Source organism: Doryrhamphus excisus, linkage group LG18, assembly GCF_037039965.1.
Source record: "Doryrhamphus excisus strain RoL-2023G ecotype Guam linkage group LG18, RoL_Dexc_Guam_v1.1, whole genome shotgun sequence".
NCBI lineage: Eukaryota > Metazoa > Chordata > Actinopteri > Syngnathiformes > Syngnathidae > Doryrhamphus > Doryrhamphus excisus.
Window position 1 is genome coordinate 12,634,474 of NC_136374.1, and position 26,131 is coordinate 12,660,604.

Sequence of the window (26,131 nt, forward strand, 5' to 3'; positions counted from 1 at the left end):
TTACACACACATGCACACATATTCAACCCAATTCAATTGAAAACGTTCCATAAAAATATAATGTAACGCTAATTACCAAAGACATTATATTTCCAAATATGATTTAAGGTTCCATTGCACTTCAACATGTTTCCCACATTAGCAGGCCAGTTAAAATGAATCATTTCTATAACATGCAGCATCATTTTTCAAAGAAATCATCTTTTCCATTTACTATGTGCAGCAGCTGCGTGTCGTCGGGTTGACCGAGCAGACAAACGGACTTACGGTGTTCCCTGCAACAAAACCACAAGCAAAAGAACCTGTTAGTTGCTCATCTCGCCACCTTTTGTGTAGCGTGACTCTACCGAGTCGATACTCACTCATAAGCGTCCTCCTCGGTGTCTGACATGTCTGAAGATGAATCACCTTTAAAAGGTTCACCTGGTGAGCAAAAAAAGATGGCGTTTTGAATGATTTCATGTTTAAAAAGGAGAATGCACACTCACCCAGGCGCTGCTGTGAGCAGTGGGGAAAAGGTCTACACTGTCCTCCAAGCCTATGCAGACCCCCTTGTAAGCTTTTAAACCCACTAGTAGATCACATGGCGGCAGCCTGGCAGTGGATACAATGGCGGCCGGCACATACCTGCAAACAGATGGCAACTGGGCATTAAAACATGCATTCTCTGTGGACTTGCTTTGCCTATTTTTACTCTGCAAAAACCTGGATACAGAAAGGGATCCAAAGGGAGGAGGAGGAGGAGGAGGAGGAGGAGGGGAGGGATTAGGCTAACAAAGTGATCCATGTAAACCTACTCCAGTGGATGCAGCCATTCTCGGAGGCTTCGCCAGAGATCCTTTTGATTTGCAAGAAGACATTTATTGTGGCATTCGGTGCTGAACGAGTGCCACCGTTATATAACGCGCACTAACTTGGGACGATGATTCAACTGTTGTCACCCGAAAGACACTACTTCATCATCTTACTATCTTGACCTGCTATTATCAATAACTTTTATGACCATGTAAGCTAGGGGTGGACATGCTGTGGTGTGCGGGCCATAAACGGATGCAGAGATTTTTGATGAATGCAATTCTAAACACAAACATTTAACGTACAAATACACATAAAGTAAAACAATAAACATAAATGCTATGTTGTGTAGTCGCTATCAAAACTGACTGTGTCATTTTTTTTTCAAATAAGCTTGGTTTCATAGTTGTTTTGTGAACATATACAATGATTTTAATCACATGAATTGCACCTTGAACCTGTGCATTCATGCAGGCTTTTTTTAAAGTTACTTTCATTGGACCCGTTCATTGTGACCTGCAAAGTAGGTCAAAGCCATATCAAACTAAGTGAGCACTCACTTTGCTGTGAAACTAGACTGAGCAACAAAATAATATTATGTCTGAAATACGTTAATGTCATTAAGTTTGCTATTTTTCTATTGATTTAAGGTCCTGCAGCCTCAATGAACTGACAGCAAGTTGATGCTGCCATCTTGTGGTCAAATTAAAAACTGACAAAACGCCCACAATAATGGCGAGAAATGTACTAATGCAGGGGTGTCCAAAGTGTTACCCCAGGACCATTTAGTACCATTTTACATAGACCCTTTGCATATTCCATAAATGCTTTTTAAACAAAAAAAAATACCAACAATTCTAACAAGAATAAAAATTAAATATTGAGGTATTACAGTCATAATGTTAAGAGACAAAATTACAGTGTGGAAATATGACACCACTGGTCTTGCACCATGCAAGTTTTATTCTGTCCTCTTTGACAAATACAGCAGTTCAACCACAAACACTAATTAAAAATTAAAAATAATAATGACACCAATGAATTCTCTTGCCTGCATGGTGGACGAGCACACAGGCCTCACAGCTAGGAGACTCAAGTTCAATTCCACCCTCCCATGCGTGGGTTTTCTCCGGGTACTCCGGTTTCCTCCCACATTCCAAAAACATGCTAGGTTAATTGGCGACTCCAAATTGTCCATAGGTATGAATGTGAGTGTGAATGGTTGTTTGTCTATATGTGCCCTGTGATTGGCTGGCGACCCTCGTGAGGACAAGCAAAATGAATGAATGATTTTCATAGAGCACAGAAAACTTGGACAGATTATTAGAGCCCTGTAGGCATGAAATAACACCCCCATAGTCACTTTTACATTCGCATTATTCTTTTAACTGACTAGTTAGCCTCTCCAATTTACTTACTTTAAACCTAAGAAAGGGTTTCAAACGGAAAGGAAAAACATACCACTTCCGCATGGATTGAGAGGATAGCTTTTTTTTCCGCAGTCGTTCTCAGTCATAGCATGTCCGTCTCGGGGATGGCATGTCGGCTTGGCTTTGCAGGCTTAGTAGCCAGTCTCTGTGCATTGTGAGAGGTGATGTAATCTAACATCATGCCTAATAACATTACTGATGGCTAGTGGCCACAATAATACATATAACCTGTCTTTCAATATATATATATTTTTACTAATAATAGGCCATAGTCAATCTCGAAGCAATGATCATTTATTATTTTGGGGGAAAAAGGTGATATAGTGAGGGAGTGATTTTTGAGGGACGACTGTATTTAATCTTTTTATTGTATTCTGTGTATACAGTATGAGTGAGTAACGCGTTAATGTAAGTTGTAAGTAAGTTCCCACTTACACTAAAATTCCGCTTACATCACAGTCTGAGAAAGAAACTTGTACATATAACCCAAGGACAATCTGTATTTCAGATCTTTGGTACACAAATTTTTGTCGTCATCACACTGAAAATTTCTTGTGTTTATTGTGGTAAAGAAGAAAAACACCTCTTGGAGTGGATCAAAATGCTCACTCTGTGTCTAGCACTAGAACGTTGATTCTACCACATGGTCCGCTACTGGGCGGGGCCTTTGGCTGCGTCAAACATCTTCTTGCGGCCCTCCATGCCTGACATGGCCTCCACGTTCTTCCTCCAATCGCTCACCTCCACCGTCTTCTCCTGAGGAATATGTTTGGACAAAGTGTTAGCAAGAGGAGAGCGTCCCAAATGTTGTCAGATGTTATCCATCTGCTCACTGACCTTCTCCGTGTCTTCCTTCTTGACGGACTTGAGGTTGGCTCGCAGGTCCAAAGACACTTTGTGTTTGGAGCCCAGCAGCGAGCGTAGGATGGCGTCGGCAGAGACCCTAACCCTTCGAAGGCTGGGTCTTTTAAACTTCCCTCGTAAGTCTAACACCTTGATGTTCAGGTCTTTAATCTGAGGACAGCGTTAGACAGTCACAGTCTATTTTTTTATTCCATTGTATTTTAACTCTAATATTGTAATAGCACAACTTTTTCCCAATCTAAAAATTGCATCTTTAGTCTTTCTTTTGTTACACATTTCCCATTTTTTGTCATAGTATTAAAACGTTATGCTTGTAAATAAAAATGTTGTTACTAGGGATGCTCCGATTTTTTTTCCGAACATGAAAAAAAAAAAGACCCTGGGCCCTTGAAATTGTCTAACATCGGCATAAAACTCTGATTCGAGCATCCCTGAATTGATATCAATGTTTTGACTTTATTCCAATGTTTCTACTTCATTCTCGTAATTAAAAAATTTTTTTTTCAATTGTTCTTGTTTTTGTTAGTTTGTTCATTCATTTATTTTTTTACCGCATATCCTCACGAGCGTCGCAGGGGGGTGCTGGAGCCTATCCCAGCTGTCTTCGACCGAGAGGCGGGGTACACCCTGGACTGGTGGCCAGCCAATCACAGGGCACATATAGACAAACAACCATTCACACTCACATTCATACATATGGACAATTTGGAGTTAGCAATTAGCATGTTTTTGGAATGCGGAAGGAAACCGGAGTACCCGGAGAAAACTCACGCATGCACGGGGAGAACATGCAAACTCCACACAGAGATGGCTGAGGGTGGGATTGAACCCTGGTCTCCTTGCTGTGAGGTCTGCGCGCTAACCACTTGACCATTTTTGTTGTCTAATTTTATTTTAATTAAATTTTTAAATTATTTATTTATATTTATTTATTTAATTGATTTTTTATTATTTTTATTAATCGGATAAATAATAGATTAATTTTGAATGAATTGATTAATTGTTGCAGGTCGAGTTAAATCACCCACTGACTGAAGCTAATGATGTGTTTTACCTCTCTGGTGTTGTGCATCACTTTGGCTTCTATATCGTAGCGCTCTTCATCCACCACGTCAATTTTAGAGTGTAGTTCTTCACATAGATGCTACATAGAAAACAAGACAAACACTAACTGGATAAATGAGGAAGGGAGAAGAATCTTGCCAGTCAGCCATGTTTTTCTGTGTATATTTCATAATTAATACTAAACATTTGACAGCGTCCAAGTACCTGAAGCTCCTCTAAGTTCATGGAGTTAATCTGTAACGGAGGAGCTTTTTCATCCAAATACTTGGACTTCTGCTCCTCTTTCTCCAGCATCTCCTGCTCCAGCTCCTCTTTGGCCTTGGCCACCATCAAGCTCTATGACAAAAATAAACTGCTTTATTTGCTTCATTTTGGTAATGGTTTAATTTCATTTGAACATGCATCAGATTACAATTGAATGCATCACATAATCAGTTCACAGTTCCACATGTCCAAAAGGAGTAGGAAGAAGCAAAGCTTATTAAATCCTACCCCTCCATCTGGTACATTTACAATCACTAACTGTTACATTTGTTCACTTCCTGCTTTCCATAATACAGTTTAGTTTTTTTTTGTTTTTTATTTTTTTATTTTATTTTTGACACGTACCGAAGTACAAGGTGGTTACCATAGTAAGTGTCAATATAGTGATATATATAGCACATCATGACTGGTTCAAGACTCTTCATCCTTGTATTTAGCAAACATCAACTGCTTGTATTGTTTCTTGAATTGGCTCATCGTTGTGCATTGTTTGATTTCCTTACTCAATCCATTCCATAGTTTGATTCCACATACTGAAATGCTATGGCTTTTAAACGTAGTCCTAGCATATAAGTGTTTTGACTGAAGACTCACCTTTAGCATGAGCTTGCGAGAGGCGGAGATTTTCGATTTCCTCTGTAGAAACAATAAGAAACGTAAATTAGAATCAGTTGAGCATTAAATATAAACAATGTGTTAGAAGGCTTACTTACCTCAGGCCTGTTGGAAGCATCAGAAAGAAAAGACAGTATTAAAAATAGAATAGAATATACAATTACACTCATCATCACAGGGAATGTATTTGCTAATCAGGCTGTAAAAATAAGTGATGACTGGGTACAATAAACACAACAACGTACACTTTCTCAGGCATCTTGGCTGTCAGAGTAGACCCTGAAAGACAAAAATAACATCTTTTACCACTCAAGAGCTTTGGAGTCGGGGGGTCGGGTGGGTGGGTGCCCCCAAAGGGTCTTAATACAGTTTCCATTTTAGTTCCACTATAGAAACATTCCACCGCATTGACAAGTGTTCCAAGAATGGAACCGTCCTATCGGAGGGGGGTGGTGGAGGGGGTCTTATCTTGCATTGATCTTATCATTGTGTGTCTGCTGTGTTTAGTATGTCTTAGTTGTAAAAATGTTGGCTAACATTAAGTTGTCAACGCACACCCCCAACTTGAGCTGATAGCATTCCTACCTCAGACAAAAACAGCAAAGTGATGGCAGACATGAAAGAACAACACGGCGACTAATGTTGCCTGCTTTACCGGTCATTTGGACTTGTCGTCTGTATTTATATTAATTATGGTTTTTAAATTAGACTCAAGATAAAATGGGTGAGTGATTTTTAAAAATATTTATATTTTCTTTAGGGTTTTTTTTATGTGAGTGGGGGTGCAAGTTATCAGAATGCTGTAATTTAGGTTAGTATATGGCAAGAAATTATGAATTTTAGAATTGTATAAATGAATCTATATAACTCAGTCCTACCATGAACCAAACAGTACCTTGCTATGGCAACCTAATTAATAAAGGTAACACAAATTCTGAATAAATCATTGAAAATATTGTTAATTATGAACCAAGTATATATTTTTAAAACTATAAAGTGTAGTAATAGTTGGCCTTACCTCTCCGTGAGGTTGCAGAAAGACAAAAAGTGATGGAAGGAAGAGCAGGCCCAATATTTATCCCTCACCATCCCTTTTGTCCCTCCTCCCTCGGTGGGTTTAAATAGTGACAGCACACACACACACACACACACACACACACACTTGCACTGTCCATTCTTATTGTTAGTGGTACAACTTATACTAGAATAGTGGGAGTAGGGACAGTCACTGTATGTATTCCATCAAACATAATATCTATTATACTATTAATTATTAAGTATAAGTATAATCAAGTCAATACAGGTATAGTGGAACCTCTTTTAGCATCATCCATTTGTTGCAAAATATCAGACGTATGCTAACTGAATCAAGTTTCCCACAAGAAATAATGTAGTGCGGTGTGAAAAAGTGTTTGTCCCCTTTTGATTTCTTTTTTTTTTTGCATGTTTGTCACTTAAATGTTTCAGATCATCAAATAAATGTCAATATTAGTTGATGACAAAATGAAACTTTTATTATTAAGGAAGAAAATAAATCTAAACCTACATGGCTTTGTGTGGGGAAAAAATGATTACTCCTCTACTCTCCATTAAAACCAAGATTAATGGAGAATTGGTTTGGGAAAAGGGTCTAAAGCTTTGGGACTCCAGCAAACCACAGTGAGAGTCATTATCCACAAATGGCAAAAACATGGAATGGTGGTGAACTTTTCCCAGGAGTGGCCAGCTAACCAAACTGACCGCAAGGTTGCAGCAACGACTAATCCAAGTGGCCACAAAAGACCATCAGACCTCACTTGCCTCCATGGTCAAAAATGGCCTGCATGGCAGAGTTCCAAGACGAAAACCACTGCTGAACAAAATGAATATTAAGGCTCATCTCAATCTCCCCCAGACCCAGGGAAAATACTCTTTTCAGAAGAAGAATATCATAACAGTAAAATATGGTGGTGGTAGTGTGATGGTCTGGGGCTAGTTTAATGCTTTAGGACCTGGAAAACTGGCTGTAAAGAATGGAACCATGAATTCGGCTGTCTACCGAAAACATCACAAATGATTAGGCGATATCCCAGGAGGGCAACAAAAAAGGGACAAATGAAAATTTATTTAATTGAATTATCTTCTTTTGCAGCAGCGGCTAACATTTCTGACACATTTTGTATTTTTGTGGCTATACTGTAGTCAGGCGAAGTTCCAGGGGCTGACCGGATCACTAACAATGCAGGAGTCATTGCAGCTGATTAAAATTCCACATTATATATGGCGGGCAGAGGGATTAACTTAATGCATGTGTGAATGTGCTGGAGTGTCTCCAGGAAACTGCCTTTTAACTGTATAGATGTCACAGAGCAGCAGCCTTTCTTATGGACCACATGTGTACTATAATGTAGCATTATAAAATATGATGGACAACACATAAGAGCTCATAAGCACAAAAAAAGACATCCACATTATTCTGCTTCAAGTTTTGTAATCGGGTTTATGCAGTACCACTGCTACTGCTTTAGTTTCAAATTAGCTTCCACCATTATACCAAGTCAAGGCCCTCTGCTGCCCTCTAGTGGATATATAAATACTTACAAAGGAAGACTGGATATGATGAATATTTAGACTTGAACATTTACAATACAGCAGGTGTGTCCAAAGTGTTGATGTTTTTTTTTTAAATGGCACTTGACACATTCTAAAAAATATAATTCATCAATCCAATAAATTATAAATAATTAATAATTAATATATTAATATATATTAATATAATTAATAAAATTGAAGATACGTGACATAGAAAATGGATGGGTAATATGATTAATTATACATATAATTCTATAATATAAATTATATAATACTCATTAAATAGTGGTAACGTTCCAAGAAAAAAAATGTAAAATGAGGATTTAATGGGTTTTTTTTGTTTGTTTTTTTTGACAAACTCCATTTATTTTTTATGCCACTTATCCTAATTTAGTTTGGGGGGTATGCTGGAGCCTATCCCAGCTGACTTTTGGCGAGATGCACATATAGACAAACAACCATTCACACTCACGTTCAAATCAGTGGACAATTTAGAATCTCCAATTAACCTAGCATGTTTTTGGAATGTGGGAGGAAACTGGAGTACCCGGAGAAAACCCACACATGCACAGAGTAAAATATGTAAAATATCAAAATGGCCCCAGCATCTTTTTGGTGAAAAAAGTTTGAGCACCCCTGCAGTACTTCAGTGTAAAGATAAATCAGTGCAGATTATTGGGACGGAGATCGGGCCTTCCTACATAAATTGCATTTTAAGTGATATGAGAAGTTATTAAAAGATTGAGTTACGCCATTGAGAAAACACATAGAGCAAGTTAAATAAATCAACACACACATATATGCTATATGGTATGTAGTTTTCATCTGCTGCATCATTCCAAAGAAGATCAGCACACAATGATTCCATCCCTTGAAATAAAACCTTGCAGACACTGACACAGATGCTAGATATTTATTTTGCATGTCACTAAGATTACATCTGGCATGCGAGGCTTTATGACAAATAGGACTGGAGCAGGAATGTCCGAATCCGTAAAGTATGCGGTCTGGACTATTTGTTGTGAAACACGCTGACCTTATCCTATTTTGTTTTGGCCAACTGAAATGGGATTTGTCTGGCACACTATTTTTTTTTAGTGTACTTCATAATTTAAAATGTATATTTCTAGAAAAATATTTACTTTATATAACCTTTATTCGCTGAGAAATTTTATTGCCTTGTAGAAAAAGGTTCCTTGCTGAAACTTGAGCATGTTTTCACGATGTAGCTGAAGGTAGAGTACATATATGAGGCTATTATGTCTAGTAAATAGTCCCTGGTGAATACTATGTAATACACATGAGCTTGAAAGCACGATTAAGATGATCTGCATGCGTGTTGATGGACAGAAGCTCAACATGTGATGAAACGAACAAAATGGAGCCGGTAGGTGGATCCAGGCTTCACTGGGAGTGAGCCAGAGCTCCTGCACCTTGACCAAAACCAAATCCCTTGGGACCAAAGTTCTTGGCGTAGCAACCTGCATACCCACATACAAACAATAAGAAGGAGAGCTCAAAACATTAGCGAAGACATAACACAAAGACTTTGATACTTTTAAATACTTTGCAGGAACACAGTTGGCACAGTTTGCTTTCCCAACCATGTATTATGATGTTTTATGGTTTAATATTAGTCTAATATTAGTTTAAAAAATATGCATATTGAAGCACTTTCAAGCATAAAAGTGGCAAAATGACTGTAGGTTACTGTAGCTGCAGTAACCCGCTACAAGCTAAAACTCAACTCTGAACCTCGTCCGATACTTCCTATCTGGCTGAAGCTCAGTTCCATAGGGAACACATTTATTGCAACACACATGAGTCTTATTTATGCCTTAAATTCCTATTTACTCTTATTATCTCTGCTATATTGGGTAAACCGAGTGTAACGGTAACTATAGGGGTGTTAGTTCATGTCTAGATGGCTCTAATAATGTTAAAAAAACTTATTTAGAATATCGTTAATAGGTTTTGTATGCTCTAACTACGGAAATATTCCATTTATAAATAAGGAATCTGACTTTGCAGAAATGTATTTATTATGGAACCAATTAACCACAATAAACGAGGGATTGCGGTTTTACAATTATGCAAATAGTATAAACTGAACAGAGTGAGGTTCCTCAGGTTAGCAAAGTTAGCGTATCAATATCAATCGGAACGCCGCTTAACTACTTTGACATTTTGACATGCAATATTTCTCATCGATAATCAGTTTGTTGGAGTTTACTTTGAATGTGACATTTAGCTCTGAGCTTCAGCTATCGATCTTGCACTAGTTGTCATAGTAGCTCTGCCTTTTCATATCTTTACAATAGATCTCGCCATCTCGGAACGCCACTTAACTACTTTGACATTTTGACATGCAGTATTTCTCATCGAGAATCAATTTGTTGGAGTTTATGTACTTTGAATGTGACGTTTAGCTCTGAGCTTCAGCTATCGATCTTGTACTAGTAGTCGTCGTCGCTCTGACTTTTCATACCTTTACAGTAGATCTCGCCATCTCTGTCCGCCAGGGTGGTAGACTCAAGTCCTTTGCCGCAGTTAGCACAACGGAAGCAACCTTTGTGCCACGACTAAAGAGAAAGCAAAATAAATCTCAGTGAAGAAATAAACCCTCGACAAATTCTCTACATTCTTGTCTTAACATTAAAGGGGACCTATGATGCTAATCTTCAGGGTTTGTATTGGGTTGTGGTCTCCTATAGAGCAGATACATACACCCACAGAAAGCTTTCTAGATCTTCCAGATTCGGCACCTTTTTCTGCAGCGACTTCTTGCTTCTGACCCAAACAGTTAATTTACTCCACCTCCGGCGCTCCTCTAATTATGCCCACTCTGTTGTGATTGGTCATACTCCCGAGGACTTCCGGATACATCGATCCGCATTTACTGAGTACAGGCAAACTACAGTTGCATTGGTGTCAGTAGAAGTCTGTGTTAGAAAAAACTCCTTCCAAAACATCTACAGCTCACTTCCTAATGTGAAAACCTCATTATCTGATGCATTGGCATCATTTAACACGAGAATACAACATCGTAACAACATTCTTAAGTCACAAAAGTGGAAAATGCATCGTAGGTCCCCTTTAAGAATCATCCAAATCTCCCTTACATTGCCACCTCCAATAACCTTCTCGGCCGCGTACACGGTTTTGCCACATCGAGGACAAGCGTCTGAGCCGCCGGCTTTCTTGGCGAACTTGGAGGTGTTGGGGTTATTTGTAGGACGGTGTGGAGATTCTCTGTCAAAAAAAAAGTACAACTTTAGGAATGGAAGATTTTCTACAACGTTGAGGCAGAAATGGAGTGCACCACTTGGCTGCAACCAGCAGAGGCACTGTTGAGTCAAGCTTGACATTAGCTGTTCTGCTTACTACAATGGAAAAACATTATCACACCAAATTACAGGTTTGATTTAATAATAATAATAATAATAATGGTAATATTAATAATGATAATATTGATGATGATAATGATAATAATAATGATAATAATGATAATGAAAAACATTATCACACCAAATTACAGGTTTGGTTTAATAATAATAATAATAATGGTAATATTAATAATGATAATATTGATGATGATAATGATAATAATAATGATAATAATGATAATGAAAAACATTATCACACCAAATTACAGGTTTGATTTAATAATAATAATAATAATAATGGTAATATTAATAATGATAATATTGATGATGATAATGATGATAATGATAATAATAATGATAATGATGATAATGATAATGAAAAACATTATCACACCAAATTACAGGTTTGATTTAATGATAATAATAATGATAATAATAATGATAATAATAATGATAATAATAATGATAATAATAATGATAATAATAATGATAATAATAATGATAATAATGATCCTAATGATAATGATGATAATAATAATAATAATAATAATAATAATGATGATGATAATGATAATGAAAAACATTATCACACCAAATTACAGGTTTGATTTAATGATAATAATATTAATGATAATAATAATGATAATAATAATGATGATGATGATGATAATGAAAAACACCAAATTACAGGTTTGATTTAATGATAATAATAATGATGATGATGATGATGATAATGATAATAATGACGATAATAATAATAATAAACATTTATTGGTAGAAAATTCATAAATCAGTCAGGATTCTTTGAAGGAATATTTTGGCTACTGCAAAGAAAAAAAAGATAAAATCTGAAAATAGTCATTTTAGGACAAAAAAATATGAATAATAAAATATTTTTCCTCATTAATTTCTGCAAAATAAAATTTCTTTTCTCAGAGCATAACAACCTAATTGTCATACAATTACGACTTCTTATCAAATAATGATATTATATTATTGTCTTTTTTTTCATTTTGGCTCTCCTACTTGTTTGTTGAGGATTATAACAATTACACAATTAATTTAATAAGTGTTCTTCTTACACTTGGGGTTTAATTCCGAGTCCGACTCCCGTGTCCATGCTGAGGGTCCCCGCTCCTCCTCCAAAGCCGTAGCCTTTTGGCCCATACTTCTTGCCATAGCATGACTTGCAGTAGATCTCATCCACATGAACGGCCACTGTTGTGCTGTCCAGGTTCTTTTTACACACCACTTCCAATGAACAACAGTGTAAACAATTTAAATTATATTTTGCCGTCTATCACATTTTTTACAGATGCTTAACTTACCTAAAACTGTGTGACATTTCAGAGAAAACCAAATACTAGTGTGTCATAAGCTTGAGTGGGTGTGTGTGCAGTGTGCACTTTCCTTTTCCATGTAAGGAAGCACAAACCTTCGTCACATTTCTGCAACATCCATATAAGGACTAAGATGTGTTAACACTGATGTTTACGGACACTCCCTCTCCTATCTACATGCCAGAATCCCCCCCCTGACACTTTTTAGGTTTGTTTATGCGGCGTGTCATTCTACCAGAGTGGATTAACTTACTGCACAGGAAGCAGGATTTATGCCAGCTCTTCCCTTCACACTGCACTTCCTCGGCAAAGTAGACATTTTTCTGGCAGCAGCCGCATTTGTTCCCTCCTCCCAGAGGCATCCTGTGAGCATACAGGTTGTCAGTTACTATGTCTTTAAACGGAGACTAAGCTGGGATAGGCTCCAGCATGCTTGCGACCCTCGTAAGGATAAGCGGTATAAAAAAAATGGATGATATCCAATGAATTCCACAACAGGAAGTAAGAAAACGCTTCGAATGTTTGAGAAACTGCTCAGCATTGTCAGTAATCGACTTTATCGTTCTTAGTAAAAATCACATTCCCTGACTTTGATGTTGTGTTTGATGTTAAAACAAACACACACAACTTAAACTGCAACCATCTGTTTCATTCTTTTTTTCCGAGATGTTATTAGAATTTATTATCTACAAACCTGGACCTCTAAACTCAAAAAAAAAAAGTTGAGTTGACTTCTGAAGCTTCCTACCTGCACCGATGCTGGTCCGCAGTCTGTGCTAGTTGACTTTCACTAAAGATGTCCACCGTTAGTGAAGAACGGAGAGGGAAGCTGAGGGAACACTGAGCTGATCAGTGGGAGGAGTCAGGAAGGTCACATGGAGGTGTGTCTGTCTGTCTGTCTTTTATCTTATTAGCAGTGGTGTGAAAAAGTTTTTGCCACCTTCACGATTTTTTTTGTGCATACAAATGTTTCAGATTTAAAAAAATTAAATATTAGTGAATGTGAAATGAATTTTAAATTACAATTTTTTATTATTTTTGTTTTATTATAATTTTTATTATAAATTTTTATTAGTATTATTTTATTTATTTATATAATAATAATTATTATTTATTTTATTTATTAATTATTATTTTATTACTTCTTTTTTTTATTATTATTAATTATAAAAAAAACTCTGTGGAAAAAGTGATTGCCACCCTGTTAAAACATAACTGATTAATTGAGATCTAGAAAGCCATTTCTAAAGCTATGGGACTCCAGCCAACCACAATGAGAGCCATTACCCACAAATGGTGAAAACATGGAACAGTGGTGAACCTTCCCTTTAGTGGCCGGCCAACCAAAATGACCCCAAGAGTGCAGCGGCACAGCTAAGAGGTCACAAAAGACCCCGCAAAAAAATATCCAAAAGAACTGCAGGCATCACTTGCCTCAGTTAAGGTCAGTGTTCATGACTCCACCATAAGAAAGACACTGGGCAAAAACGGCCTGCATGGCAGAGTTCCAAGATAAAAACCATTCATTCATTTTCTACCGCTTATCCTCACGAGGGTCGCCAGCCAATCACAGGGCACATATAGACAAACAACCATTCACACTCACATTCATACCTATGGACAATTTGGCGTCGCCAATTAACCTAGCATGTTTTTGGAATGTGGGAGGAAACCGGAGTACCCGGAGAAAACCCACGCATGCACGGGGAGAACATGCAAACTCCACACAGAGATGGCCAAGGGTGGAATTCAACTTGGGTCTCCTAGCTGTGAGGTCTGCACGCTAACCACTCGTCCACTGTGCAGCCAAGATAAAAACCAGTGCTGACCAAAAATAACAACATTTTGCCAGAAAACATCTTGATGATCACTTTTGGGGAAAATACTCTGTGGTCTGACGAGACAAAACTTTTTGGATAGTGTGTGTCCCATTGAATCTGTAATGCCACATTTCCAAAAAAGCATGGCATCTGGAAATTGCACTCAAGGATAAACCAGATGTTTTTTCCTTATAATGCCAAACAAGGAAGTCGTGTGTTTGAGGTGTGGCCATGAAATCCATGCACAAATGGGCCTCCAACTCAAACACTTCCAAAGTCATGTCATCATCTTGTACACTGTCATTGTTTAAAGACGGTCATCATTGTGTATGGAAACTTTTGACTTTGAAGAAAGTAATAAAAAAAACTACAATATTCCCTTTCTTGCAATTGCAGCATTTGCCAAATAGAAATATTTTTGTTAATCCTAACTGACCTTAAACAGGAAACGGTTAGTCTGATTCACACGGAAACACTCCTGTTTTGGTTTTTTGGCGAGTTGAAACAAATTAGAATTTTATACTGGATCGGAAAACAGTTGCATCCAGACAGGAATGGGTCAGTGAGTGAAAGCGATGTAATACACAAGGCACACATACCTGTAGCGTTGAAGCAGTTGTCTTCCGTTTTCCAAGCTTGTCTCAACTTACGGGAAAATGGAATTCCGTCTGTGAGTCATTTTGGAGTATAAGGCACCAAAATATTAGGAGAACTTTTGACTGGGTTGAGTCATGCAGTTGAAATATTAAGATGTCATGTTGGCTTCTCATCAAAGCTCACTTCTGGTCACATGACGGGGACTGGTTGATGACATTTTTTATTTTTTTTTAAAGCAGCAGTTTGCTTATCCACATGGACAAAACAACTAAACGTTTTCAGATTTTCCCTCTATGGAAGTTTTTGTCAAAACAAAATATATATATACGGAAACGGTGTTCAAGGTGCCTTGAAATGGTATTTCTTTGAGCTTCCGGAATGGGAAAATCCAAAAACATTGGCTTGTCGTTTCCGTGTAGACAAGTGAATCTACTGTTTTCCAAAAACAATGATGTCACCAACCGGGCGCCGTCACGTGACCAGAATTGAGCTTTTGTTGACTCATCCCAGTCAACATTCTCCTAATACTTAGTATATGGATTTATGTGTGTATGTGTTTGTGTTTACAGCGCCCCTCATAGGTGTACCTTTTGTATTACATCATTTTCACCCAGTCATCCATTCCTGTCTGGATGTTTACATTTCTCTTTACATTCTGCCTTTTGTCTTCCATTTCTTCCGAGTTTCTTCTTTTTCTTGTTTCATTTCTTATTTCTTATTTGTTTTTCTTATTCCTACAATGTACCGCAGACCAATAAAAAAGGATCTGTGGGTCGCGAATGACCCATCATTGACACCCCTGCTGTACATTTTAATAAAGGTTTGATGGAACGAATAGGGGTGGCACGGTGGATGAGTGGTTAGCACCCAGACCTCACAGCAAGAAGACCAGGGTTCAATCCCATTCTCGGCATGCGGGTACTCCGGTTTCCTCCCACATTCCAAAAACATGCTAGGTTAATTGGCGACTCCAAATTGTCCATAGGTATGAATGTGAGTGTGAATGGTTGTTTGTCTATATGTGCCCTGTGATTGGCTGGCCACCAGTCCAGGGTGTACCCCGCCTCTCGCCCGAAAACAGCTGGGATAGGCTCCAGCGTTAGAAAATGAATGAATGAATGGAACAAATAGAAGGACTTCACCAAATTTCCTATGGTTAAAATAAGTGTCATAATTCCGAGTGACAGCCCCACCCCCATTCTTGTACAAAGTTCAGGGCGTTGTTGGCATTTAACCGCAGGAACTGTGACATTTAAAACAATGATGCTTGTAGCTGCATGTTAGAAAATATACATTATACAGGCAGAAGTATTGGGACAACTGGCTTTTCTGTGTACTATATGTGGAGAAAACCGAAAGGAATAAGAGTCCTATATCTTAAATTCTTGTAGTGTCTCATTGTTTATGGTGTAAATCCAATATGCATGTTCTTTATTCCCCAGGATCCTGCTAGGAGTGATGCCGCCTGCCTTCCTTCTGTGTCTTCCACCCTGCTCACTTCAAGCATCATGCAAAGACACAATGACGGACTGGACAAGTCTATTTATAGCCAGCCTTTCGGACAACACTCGCCTCTCGTTTTTCGAGCCGTGTGGACTGAGTGGACATCCGTCGTGGCTCGTCTGTGCACACGTGCTCATAACCGAGAGAGAGAGTGGAGAGTAACGTCGCTTAGTGGATTAATCCATAGGAGGAAGATGGGAGGCTGAGTGTGATAAGAAGCAGCAGGCACAGACGGGGATGCGGGATTCAGCAGCTTCTCTCTTGCTTGGAACGGGAACCGGGATGCCTCTACATGCAGGAAGAGGTGAGTTGAGGATGGGACTACTAGCTAAATGAGGTAACCACAGTTTCCGATGTGCATATAATCCCAATGGTACGCAAGTAATCCTAATGCAGTCTGTAATTATGGACATAGTATCAGCAGACCACTTGGAAAATACATAAAAATAAAATAATTACATTTTGCACTTTTCAAGGGCATGCATTTATATGTGCATGTTTGCTGAGTAATCATTGCCAGTAATTATTTTACTGAACTACAGTACTGTTTACTTAAAATATATTAAATTATTCAGTGAGAACACATACCACATTTATTATTCCATCTTGCACAACTTTATTTTCTTATGATTAGCCAAATTTAATAATACTGCTTGCTTCTAATGTGTTTTGTTGTTATGTAGCGCTAACCTAGAAGCAAACCATTCATTTATTTATAAAGAATACAGAGCGGCTTTGACAGGCAGTCTCTTTTTAACATGCAGTTGCATGTATGAGACAGTAGAGGTCACATGCTGAATGTTGTGGAGACACACCCTGCCTTGTGTGTGTGTGTGTGTTTTTTTTTTTGTGTGTGTTCGCCTCATTAGCTAAAGTAGGCCGTGCAAGCACTGGGGTGTGACATGCACAGTTGACAATAGGATGATAATGATCAGAAGAATTGGAAGAGGAACTTTAACATCACTCGTCATCTTTTTTGTACCCGTAGTGTAAATCTTTATCTCATATCTCGTATTAACTTGTGGCTTTGTTCAGCACCATGCAAGGGATGTCATATTGGAGATAAGGAGTTCCATGTGTCAAGGTCAAACACATGTATGTGTATGATTTAATTTCAAATTTCACATTGCTGTCTGTGCATATATTTGACTGTCCAACAAAAGGTGGCACCAGTCTTCACACCATTGCTGGTGTTGGGTTGCTCATGGCTTAATGCTAAATTTGGTCATCATGCACCACTTGTTTGAGGCGGGCATGGTGATTTAACAATGCTTAACCTCCAAATTGTTTTCCTTGTTCTGTATATTAAGTTTATATTTTATGTCTTAACAGAAATTATGGTTGTAGACCATCTTTATTGTATTTGTATCCTACAAAGCATCCTCTTTTTGTTTATATTTCTGTATACAGCCGAGGTAGGGAACTCTTTTGATGACCGCATCTAGCTCTCAGACATGTCTTAATATGATTACAAATAATTTTGTTTTTGCTGCCATTTTAACGTAAAACAGACATCAGAGTTAAAAAAAATAAAATTTTATAATGCATTTCAATCTTCTCATCCATTTTCTACCGCAATGTGGGTGGCCAGAGCCAGTGCCAGCTGTTCTTCCAATATTTTCCAGGTCAAACCTCAAAACTCGGTTATTATTGGATAATGCAGTAGCCTACCCAGGTCAGTGAAATGTCAAAAAGTAAACTGGCCTCCTTTAAATCAAATCGTGAGCAAGCTAATTTTTCAGAGCCAACCCTTTTGACAAAGAAGATGGTGAAAAGATAGAAATGAGATAAGAAAAAAAAAGATAAGAAATACAGGGCAAAACCATGCAGCACTGGAAGTCACATTAATGTAAAAAAGTATTTTATTATAGTCATTATACGTATATTATTGGATAGCTTCAGTCTAACAATGTTAATAAAAAAATAAATTCAGATACTTATTTTATTCTAAAATTGTTCGGCTTTCTTAAAAATTGACATATTTTGTTGTATTAAGTGTTAAAAAAAATATGATATGGCTCTCACTGAAATTCTGTATATTTTAAAATATGTATCTTTCATGGCTGTCTTTTTTCCAAAAAGGTAAGGCTAGTTGGTTTCCACACCTAATAAGAGAATTTCTGCTAAATAATATTTCTTATTTGTATAGTAATTTGAATATTTTCATAGTTAGAGCATAGAAAAACCTTCTAAAATTGTTTTAAACATTATTACACCCGTATAGATATGAAATAACACCCCTGTAATCACATTTACCCTGGTATTACCCATATAGTAGGTATAATCGGAGAAATAAGACTTGTGTGTGTGCCGGATGGCAGGAGGACAGGAAGTGAGGTCAGGGGGTTCAGTAATTATTACTACTGTTATTATTATTTACATATTTTGGGAATAATAGCCCATAATCAACCACAAAACAGCATTATTTATGAATTAATATTTGATTACAATTGTACAGGCACAATTGACAGTACAAATGATTAAATTATCTTCTCAATGCATGTTTATATTTGTTCCCAGCGAGTGCGTTGTCCAGTCCAAGCTACTGCTAGCATGCCGTGACAGTTCAAATCAGTGCAGTCGAGTGGTTCTGACAAAAGAGAAGCGGCCGTATGACAGATGGACCATGTGAGAACTACAGCAGCTATAAAGCCTTTCATCAAGTGTAGGCTCCAGTTTTAGCTCTTTAGAGGAGGAGAGATGAGGCTGGCAGTTAGGGGTACTGACCGTGTCGGAGGATGCCACTAGGATGCTGTTATGCAAGCAGGGAGGGGAGCACCCCACCCCGCTTTGACACAGACTGGTATGCTTCACAGGGCTGGTGAAGGCGGTGCCATCTCGCTGGGAAGCACACTGGAATATTGTCCTGAATCATGGACTGATGATGCAAGATGATGCTTAACAAGCACCTCCACTATTAACATCTTCCAGGGTAAGTTTTTACATTTGATGTGCAGCAACTTCACTGAAATGTTTTTTTTTTTTATTCACAATTTCTGATATATTCCTGTCTCACATCTGGATAACAATGTGGTTTTATTTCAGTGTGTGTAATTGGATGCAGAAGGAAGCACATTCCTGTCGCGTGTCCCATGATGCACTTTTATTGTGCTTCCCACAGTGGGATGCATGTATTCACTAATTGTCAGGGATTGTCTGCTGACTCATAGCAGTGTGAGATCCAGACCCCTTTTCACCGCAATAGTTTGCACTGTTGTGTTCTCGACAGGGATAAAGTCATGCATTGGTGTCTTCACAAAAGAGGGGCACAACAAGCTGTTTTTTTAATGATGGGCATGAGTGTCCTCACAATGCAGCCAAGGTATTTTTAGTCGGTGCAGGCACATTTCCACTAAGCACGGTATAGTTCACTTCCCGTTTTTGGTGCTTTGGCACCCTCTCTTTTCCACTATTTGGCATTCCCGAGACACAGGACTGAATCATGCTTCATGCACATGCCATCAACACTTTTTTTTTTTTTTTACTTACACCAGGTGACTGTTATTGTTACTCACCGCCATCCCAGGATTTATTGATATGATTCAGCATTCAAGAAATGCTGCAAATGTTAGCCTGGGAGGAAAAAAAACATGTCACAAATGCCAATTCCCTAATTTCTTGCAGTTAATTGCTTCCAGGGCTGCACGGTGTTTGAGTGGTTAGCGCGCAGGCCTCACAGCTAGGAGAACCGAGTTCAATTCCATCCTCGGCCATCTCTCTGTGTGGAGTTTGCATTGTCTGTGGGTACTCCGGCTTCCTCCCACATTCCAAAAACAAAAAGCTAGGTTAATTATCCACTCCAAATTGTCCATAGGTATGAATGTGAGTGTGAATGGTTGTTTGTCTATATGTGCCCTGTGATTGGCTGGCGACCAGTCCAGGGTGTACCTCATCTGAAGACAGCTGGGATAGGCTCCAGCACCCCCCCTTGAATGAAAATGAATGACCTGACTGTGATATTTGAATTTCTGCAAAATAGGATTCAATATTAATAAGTGAAATATTTTCATAGTTAGAGCATAGAAATGATCATGACTTTCTAAATATGGGTTTGAACATGATTAGAGCCCTGCAACACCCCAGTAGTCACTTTTATGCTCCTGTTATTCTTTGTTTACATCACATTGTGATGTCACACCAATCTGACAGAGACCACCTTATGACCTTGACAATGGATGCACATTGCCCAAAATCAGTGTCCAGCGCCTCCTTCAGAGCATGGTCGACGCTCTCCTGGAGGTTGGTGTTGAAACACCTAATAAAGGGGACTCGAACAGAAAAAAAAGATGTATTGTACACACCAAGTAACTACCAACTTTACTTTACCCCCCACAGTTTTGTATACTTTGATACACTTTGTCGGCATGAAGATGTTTTTCCCACTTCTTCTGTAATGTGTGTGTGTGTGTGTGTGTGTGTGTGTGTGTGTGTGTACGTGTACATATCACTTGACAGGGACCCAATGGGACTGGGCTGTTCACACGTATCAGTGAAGTCATGCTGTTGACAGCACCCCCCCTCGGTGATGTTTGAATGGAGCGAAACATCTGGGGACCATCTTTGATAGCTGACTACATTTGAACAATAGAGTCTTTCTCACAGTGGGAGTTATATTTATTATATTGTATTTGCATTGTCGGGTATTTCTAACTTACAGTATGACACATTTTACATGGAAAAAAGCCCCAACTAGGGACTGGAGTTGGAAATTTGGCAAGCGCTATAAACATCGGTTATATGCCATGTTTATATTGCACTGCTTGCATAACAGCAACATCTGCAGGTTGCTTTGCAATATTACAAAACAACATTCTGTACAGCTGAAACTTCCTTTTGGGATCCTTTTTGGGAACGCTGTTTGATTATGCGTCAGGCCAAAGGAAATAATTTATGACAGAGTAACAGTGGAGTGTTGAGTATGCAGGTTTTAAAAGGTTCCTTTTTTAACTTCCATTACATGGTCTAGCATTGCATTGATTATAGCAGGTTTTAATGTAAATATTGTGACAACTCAACATATAGTATGTACTTGGGTATCTTTATAGTAAATTCTGTTAATGATATTTTCAGTATAAAAGCCCTTCAGGGTCAAAAGTTGAAACATACAGTAGTCTCTTATGTGTTTTTTTGTGTATTGCAACAATGTTAAATTGCACCATTGTTGTGTCTGAAGTCAAAAGTGTGTGCGTATGGGGTGTGTGTGTGTGTGTGATCTAACACATGTGTCGCAGACTTCCTCTAATACAAAGCTTTAGGCCAGCGGGGAAAGGAAATGAGCAATGTGTGTAGCTATATATAAAAAGTGGATCAAGTCTTGAGAAAATGGAATTGCATATATAGCAATACACCCATTCTACTCCTCTTCTCTCTGCTAAACTGGAGCAGCAGGAGGAGGAGGAGGAGGAGATCATCAAAATTTAATAAGAGGACACTTCACTTCATCTTATTGGCTACAAACCATTCCAAAAAGAAGAATACACAATACAATATTGTGACTGCTAGGTTTGGTCGTTTATATTTTATTGAGATTTAGGAATTGACTCCTTTCATGCAGAGTAAATGCTTTCTGTGGCAAGTCTTTCCAGTGAGGCTTTATTATAGGCTTTGAGTCTTCAATGCTGGTCTGCTGTAAAGGTCATGTTTGATCAGTCAACTAAAGATAAGCCCCAAAGAGGTGGACCCAAACATGATGTCACCAAGAAAAAACCTAAACGTGATGTCACTGACCAGTGCCTGCTTTATGTGTAAATAATTAGAGAGACACTAAGCTTAGCTAGACTGCATACCAGGACAACTACAGGACTCACGACTGGCAGTGGTAGTGGTTCACAGTTGCATTAGGACTGACTGGACACCAGACCAAGTCTTCACAAGTGAATCGTTTAACAGAATTATTTGTCCTAATCATGTAAGAATTTGCAGAATTAAAAGGTCACTAATTTGTGCTCCGATACAATAAAATAATCCACACACAATGTCGGAGAGACAGAGTTGAATTTTAGCTTGCTCTGAGTTACGGCTGCAGCAGTATATATCCCAAATTTTCATTAGGGGTTTTTAATGGGGATTATTGTGCCTATTGTGAAATTATTAAATTTTTTTTGCCTTAAAATTTAGCAATTTTTAGCTTGAAAATGCTTAATTTAGGTAAAAATACATAACTAATACATAAATGCTTGAAGGAAAAATGCATTTTTTAAAATTTTGCACATTAGTGACAATCCTAAACGCATATGTCTTTCTCTTTTCTGTGCGTTCTAAAGATATACAACATATAAAAAGAGAGATCTCATGACTGCATGTGATGGGACACAACTATGGTTTTATGTATGGTTTTGTAACGGTTACATTCATGGTAACTTGTAACACTTATGGTATTTTGCTGTTTTTTTGTTTTTTTTTGTAATGGTAATGGTTTTATTTCATTTGAACATGCATCAGATTACAATTGAATGCATCCCATAATCAGTTCACAGTTCCACATGTCCAAAAGTAGTAGGAAGAAGCAAAGCTTATTAAATCCTACCCCTCCATCTGGTACTTTCATTAACTGTTACATTTGTTCACTTCCTGCTTTCCGTAATACAGTTTAAGATTTTTATTTTATTTTATTTATTGGCTCATTGTTGTGCATTGTTTGAGGGTCTTACTCAATCCATTCCATAGTTTGATTCCACATACACAAACGTAGTCCTAGCATATAAGTGTTTTAAATTTTAAGCATAACTGGAACTACAGCATGATATATTAATTAATATATGTTTTGAGAAACCTTGATAGGGCAAAACCACAAAATTTGAAGTGCCAAGGGTCGAGTGTATAAGGAATATGATGTACGCATGTTTTTGCAACAACATTTTGCAGCAAATTTTCAACAACAACATTGTGTTTTTTGTCACTAAGGTGCCATCTGCTGAATCTGCAACATGCAGGTCTAAATTGTGTTATTGTAAGCTGTCATAACAATAAGTGTTGCTTATCTCTCTGGAGAGAGACTGTTATGAGTGTCTGCATGCTTTGTCTGTCTCCTTATGAGGACTGTTGATGTTGTTTGTATTTATGTTAATGTTGTAAAACAGGAACTCTCTTCTTTTAAGGTTCCTTAGACTTATGTAGTTTTTCTTTGGTCACTTGGTCCTAAAGCATGGATGTTTTATTGAATGCTTAGATGGATTGTTTGGTTCATGCTGTTGGAAAATAGTCCAGTATTGGTCATCAGTAGGTCTGTGTGCGTGTGCGTGTGTGTGTGTGTGTGTGTGGGGGGGGGGGGGGGGGGGTCAACTTTATGTCTTTGAAGAGGGGCCGGCTGCTGTATTGGCACAGCCTGAAAGAGACCATCCTCCTGCTGTGTGAGCCAAGTGGTGTCAGTCTATGTCAGTCCCTTTTGCAGAATATTTCACACACTCCTGTTGTAAAAATATTCTTCACTCAGATTTATTTCAATTTCATCAGCTTTTCTGATCACAAAATGTCTGGCTTGCAGACATCAAGACGACTCAAAACCATCATTTCCACTTCTCCGCCGTACCCGGTCTTTTATTGTCCCATTCAGTCAGCATGTCTGCGGTCAGAAGCATTCAGACTGTGGCTCAGCCGCCCTGCTATGCACAGCTGCCATTAATGAGCAAACCCTCACTCTATATTATTACTGTATCATAGTCCTTTTCATCTCACGTTGGTATTTTTGTCCCAGTATATTACATTATTACTGGACCCACCTCAAATGGTACAAGTTATTTATAAAAATCTATAAGGGCTGCCTTTAATCTGTCATATTAGTCCCCAAATTAACAGATGACTGTTCAAGTTTAACCCAATAGAGCGATATGACACAACAGATGGCTTCTTTCACACCTCTATGTCAAGCTAGAAAGCCCCTCCCTAAATGGAGGAGGAGGTTTGCACCATCTTCTATTGTCTGATGATAACAATGTCCTTACATTTCTTTCTCAAAGAATGGGAAGCGTGGACATTCGGTCATTCACCAATCACGCTGGTTCACAATAACAAATGGGGAGACACCCCCAGGGCGGACACACAGTAATATTTTAGAAGCCTTTGAAACAAAAAGTTGAAATGCCAAAAAAAGAGTCCAGTTGCCTTGATTTAACCAATTTAACCAACAATCTACACCGACATAGTACTATATATGGCTAATTATCCAGCCATGTATTTTCTATGCCGCTTATCCTCATTAAGAGCATGGAGTTATGCTGGAGCCTATCCCACCTGCCTTTGGGCTAGAGGCGGGGTACACCCTAAAGTGGTCGCCAGCCAATCACAGGGCACATTTAGACAAACAACCATTCACACTCACATTCATACCTATGGACAATTTGGAATCTGGAATTAACCTAGCATGTTTTTGGAATGTGGGAGGAAACCGAAATACCCGGAAAAAAACCCACCCAAGTTACATTCATAGTAAGCACGAGGGTCGCGGGGGTGCTGGAGCCTATCCCAGCTGTGTTTGAGCGAGAGGCGGGGTACATCCTGGACTGGTGGCCAGCCAATCACAAGGCACATATAGACAAACAAACAAACCCGGAGAAAACCCACGCATGCACGGGGAGAACATGCAAACTCCACACAGAGATGGCCGAGGGTGGAATTGAACCCTGGTCATTTTGTGTTGTCATTGACTAATATTTAAATCAGTTTGATGATATGAAAGGGTGAAAACAAAAGAAATCAGGAACGGGACAAACACTTTTTCACGTGTTTTTGGAATTTGGGAGGAAACCTGAGTATCCAGAGAAAACTCAAGCAGAGAATCGAACCCAGATCCTCCCGATCTCCTGACTGTGTGGCCAACATGCTAATCATTCGAAGGCTAATTATGTCCTACATTTATATATCCATGTTATTTTGTCTCTGCAGTGAAGCGATGATGGCTGACATGTCGAAGCGGTCCTTTATAGTCACCATCTCCACCAAAGCATGATGCCCCTCTCCAAAACGGACCCCAAACTGCAAAACAACAGTCTCCCAAATCCCACAAGACGACTTCCTTCCTGTTCCTCATCCTCCGCGTCATCAGGTGCCACAGAGTTGCTTCTGAGAGATCCAACTCTGAAGAATCTTCTACACCAAAATTCCAGCCTATATTCCCAAAGGAGCACAGCAGTGATGGAACGAACTGATGGAACCAGCTCGGCGTACAGCAGTCCTCGTATTCCAAAGAGAGAAGCTCCACGTTCCAAAGACACGTTGGACCTTCACACAGGTACTCTAACTCAGCGGGCCCTTCGAGATCTTCAACTAAGAAGAAACACCAACAAGAATTGGACCTTTGGGAAATATCGTCAGAGGAACGTTGACAATGCCGACAGCACGGAAAAAGCAGTCGTGTCCCGGCAACAGTATGGAAAGGGACATCTTTATACTAAAGGGCGTAACAGGAATATGGTGTCTTCGGATGGAATGGGGGGCTTCATACCAGAGGTGAGGAACATCTCCAACCAGGATCATGGTGCTTCCAAAACAAAGATCAGTGAGCCAGGACGAGTGAACATGGCAGCTGTTGCTCCCTTCAGGTTCAGGTGAGGAAACGGTTCATATCAGCTCCTGTTTATCATACACTATTTTTCTTTATTTGTTGTGTCTTTATTGAAGGTATAAGGCTCAGGATGACCAAGAGGCCACGCTGGAGGACCTGAGTGACTGTTCCTCTGACTCCATGGAGGTCTGCTGTGATGATCTCAGTGAGTCCTTAAACATGCATCATAAAACATTATGGTTTAAGTGGGATTGGTAGAAGTTTCAAAAAGTAACCTACCATGTTTGATGTCTGAAACATCAACATCATTAACAGTAACGACTAACAATAATTAATTTCAGAGCATTTAACAACTTAGCATCAACAACTTGAAGATATATAT

At 38.7% G+C, this 26,131-nt stretch overlaps 3 protein-coding genes across 4 annotated transcripts in view; 1 reads left to right on the plus strand and 2 right to left on the minus strand.

The window, feature by feature from the left end:
• Positions 1–2,580: 2,580 nt before the first annotated feature.
• tnni1b (troponin I type 1b (skeletal, slow)) lies at positions 2,581–5,073 on the minus strand. Its single transcript, XM_058055584.2, has 5 exons — positions 5,013–5,073; positions 4,359–4,490; positions 4,144–4,233; positions 3,063–3,239; positions 2,581–2,981 (listed from the first exon to the last, which is right to left on the minus strand). Exons 1-5 carry the CDS (start codon positions 5,019–5,021, stop codon positions 2,877–2,879), a joined length of 513 nt encoding a protein of 170 aa, XP_057911567.1. The 5' UTR covers positions 5,022–5,073; the 3' UTR covers positions 2,581–2,876.
• Positions 5,074–8,502: 3,429 nt separating this feature from the next.
• csrp1b (cysteine and glycine-rich protein 1b) lies at positions 8,503–14,786 on the minus strand. Of its 2 annotated transcripts, none has more exons than XM_058055583.2 (6): positions 14,750–14,786; positions 12,584–12,693; positions 12,073–12,241; positions 10,727–10,856; positions 10,093–10,186; positions 8,503–9,085 (listed from the first exon to the last, which is right to left on the minus strand). In XM_058055583.2, exons 2-6 carry the CDS (start codon positions 12,690–12,692, stop codon positions 9,009–9,011), a joined length of 579 nt encoding a protein of 192 aa, XP_057911566.2. In that variant the 5' UTR covers position 12,693; positions 14,750–14,786; the 3' UTR covers positions 8,503–9,008. The 2 variants fall into 2 exon arrangements, with proteins under 2 accessions (XP_057911566.2, XP_057911565.2); XM_058055582.2 differs by lacking the exon at positions 14,750–14,786 and adding an exon at positions 13,079–13,205.
• Positions 14,787–16,221: 1,435 nt separating this feature from the next.
• nav1b (neuron navigator 1b) overlaps positions 16,222–26,131 on the plus strand; it is a 49,275-nt gene continuing 39,365 nt past the window's right edge. Inside the window, exons 1-4 of the mRNA XM_078798778.1 lie at positions 16,222–16,554; positions 19,067–19,182; positions 25,131–25,792; positions 25,866–25,954. Of these exons, the coding sequence (XP_078654904.1) occupies positions 25,191–25,792; positions 25,866–25,954 (691 nt within the window). The 5' untranslated portion in view covers positions 16,222–16,554; positions 19,067–19,182; positions 25,131–25,190. The remainder of the gene's footprint in view (positions 16,555–19,066; positions 19,183–25,130; positions 25,793–25,865; positions 25,955–26,131) is intronic.

Bases quoted from the DNA above. Each gene is read 5' to 3' on its own strand.
- tnni1b (XM_058055584.2), bottom strand. The intron at 4,234-4,358 runs GTACTTGGACGC...TTTTCTATGTAG, and splicing joins TGAACTTAGAGGAGCTTCAG to CATCTATGTGAAGAACTACA. The intron at 2,982-3,062 runs GTCAGTGAGCAG...CATATTCCTCAG, and splicing joins AGAAGGAAGACACGGAGAAG to GAGAAGACGGTGGAGGTGAG.
- csrp1b (XM_058055583.2), bottom strand. From the start codon at position 12,692: ATGCCTCTGGGAGGAGGGAACAAATGCGGCTGCTGCCAGAAAAATGTC. The intron at 10,187-10,726 runs GTAAGGGAGATT...CTTTCTCTTTAG, and splicing joins AGGTTATTGGAGGTGGCAAT to TCGTGGCACAAAGGTTGCTT. The intron at 9,086-10,092 runs GTATGAAAAGTC...GTGGGTATGCAG, and splicing joins TGGCGAGATCTACTGTAAAG to GTTGCTACGCCAAGAACTTT.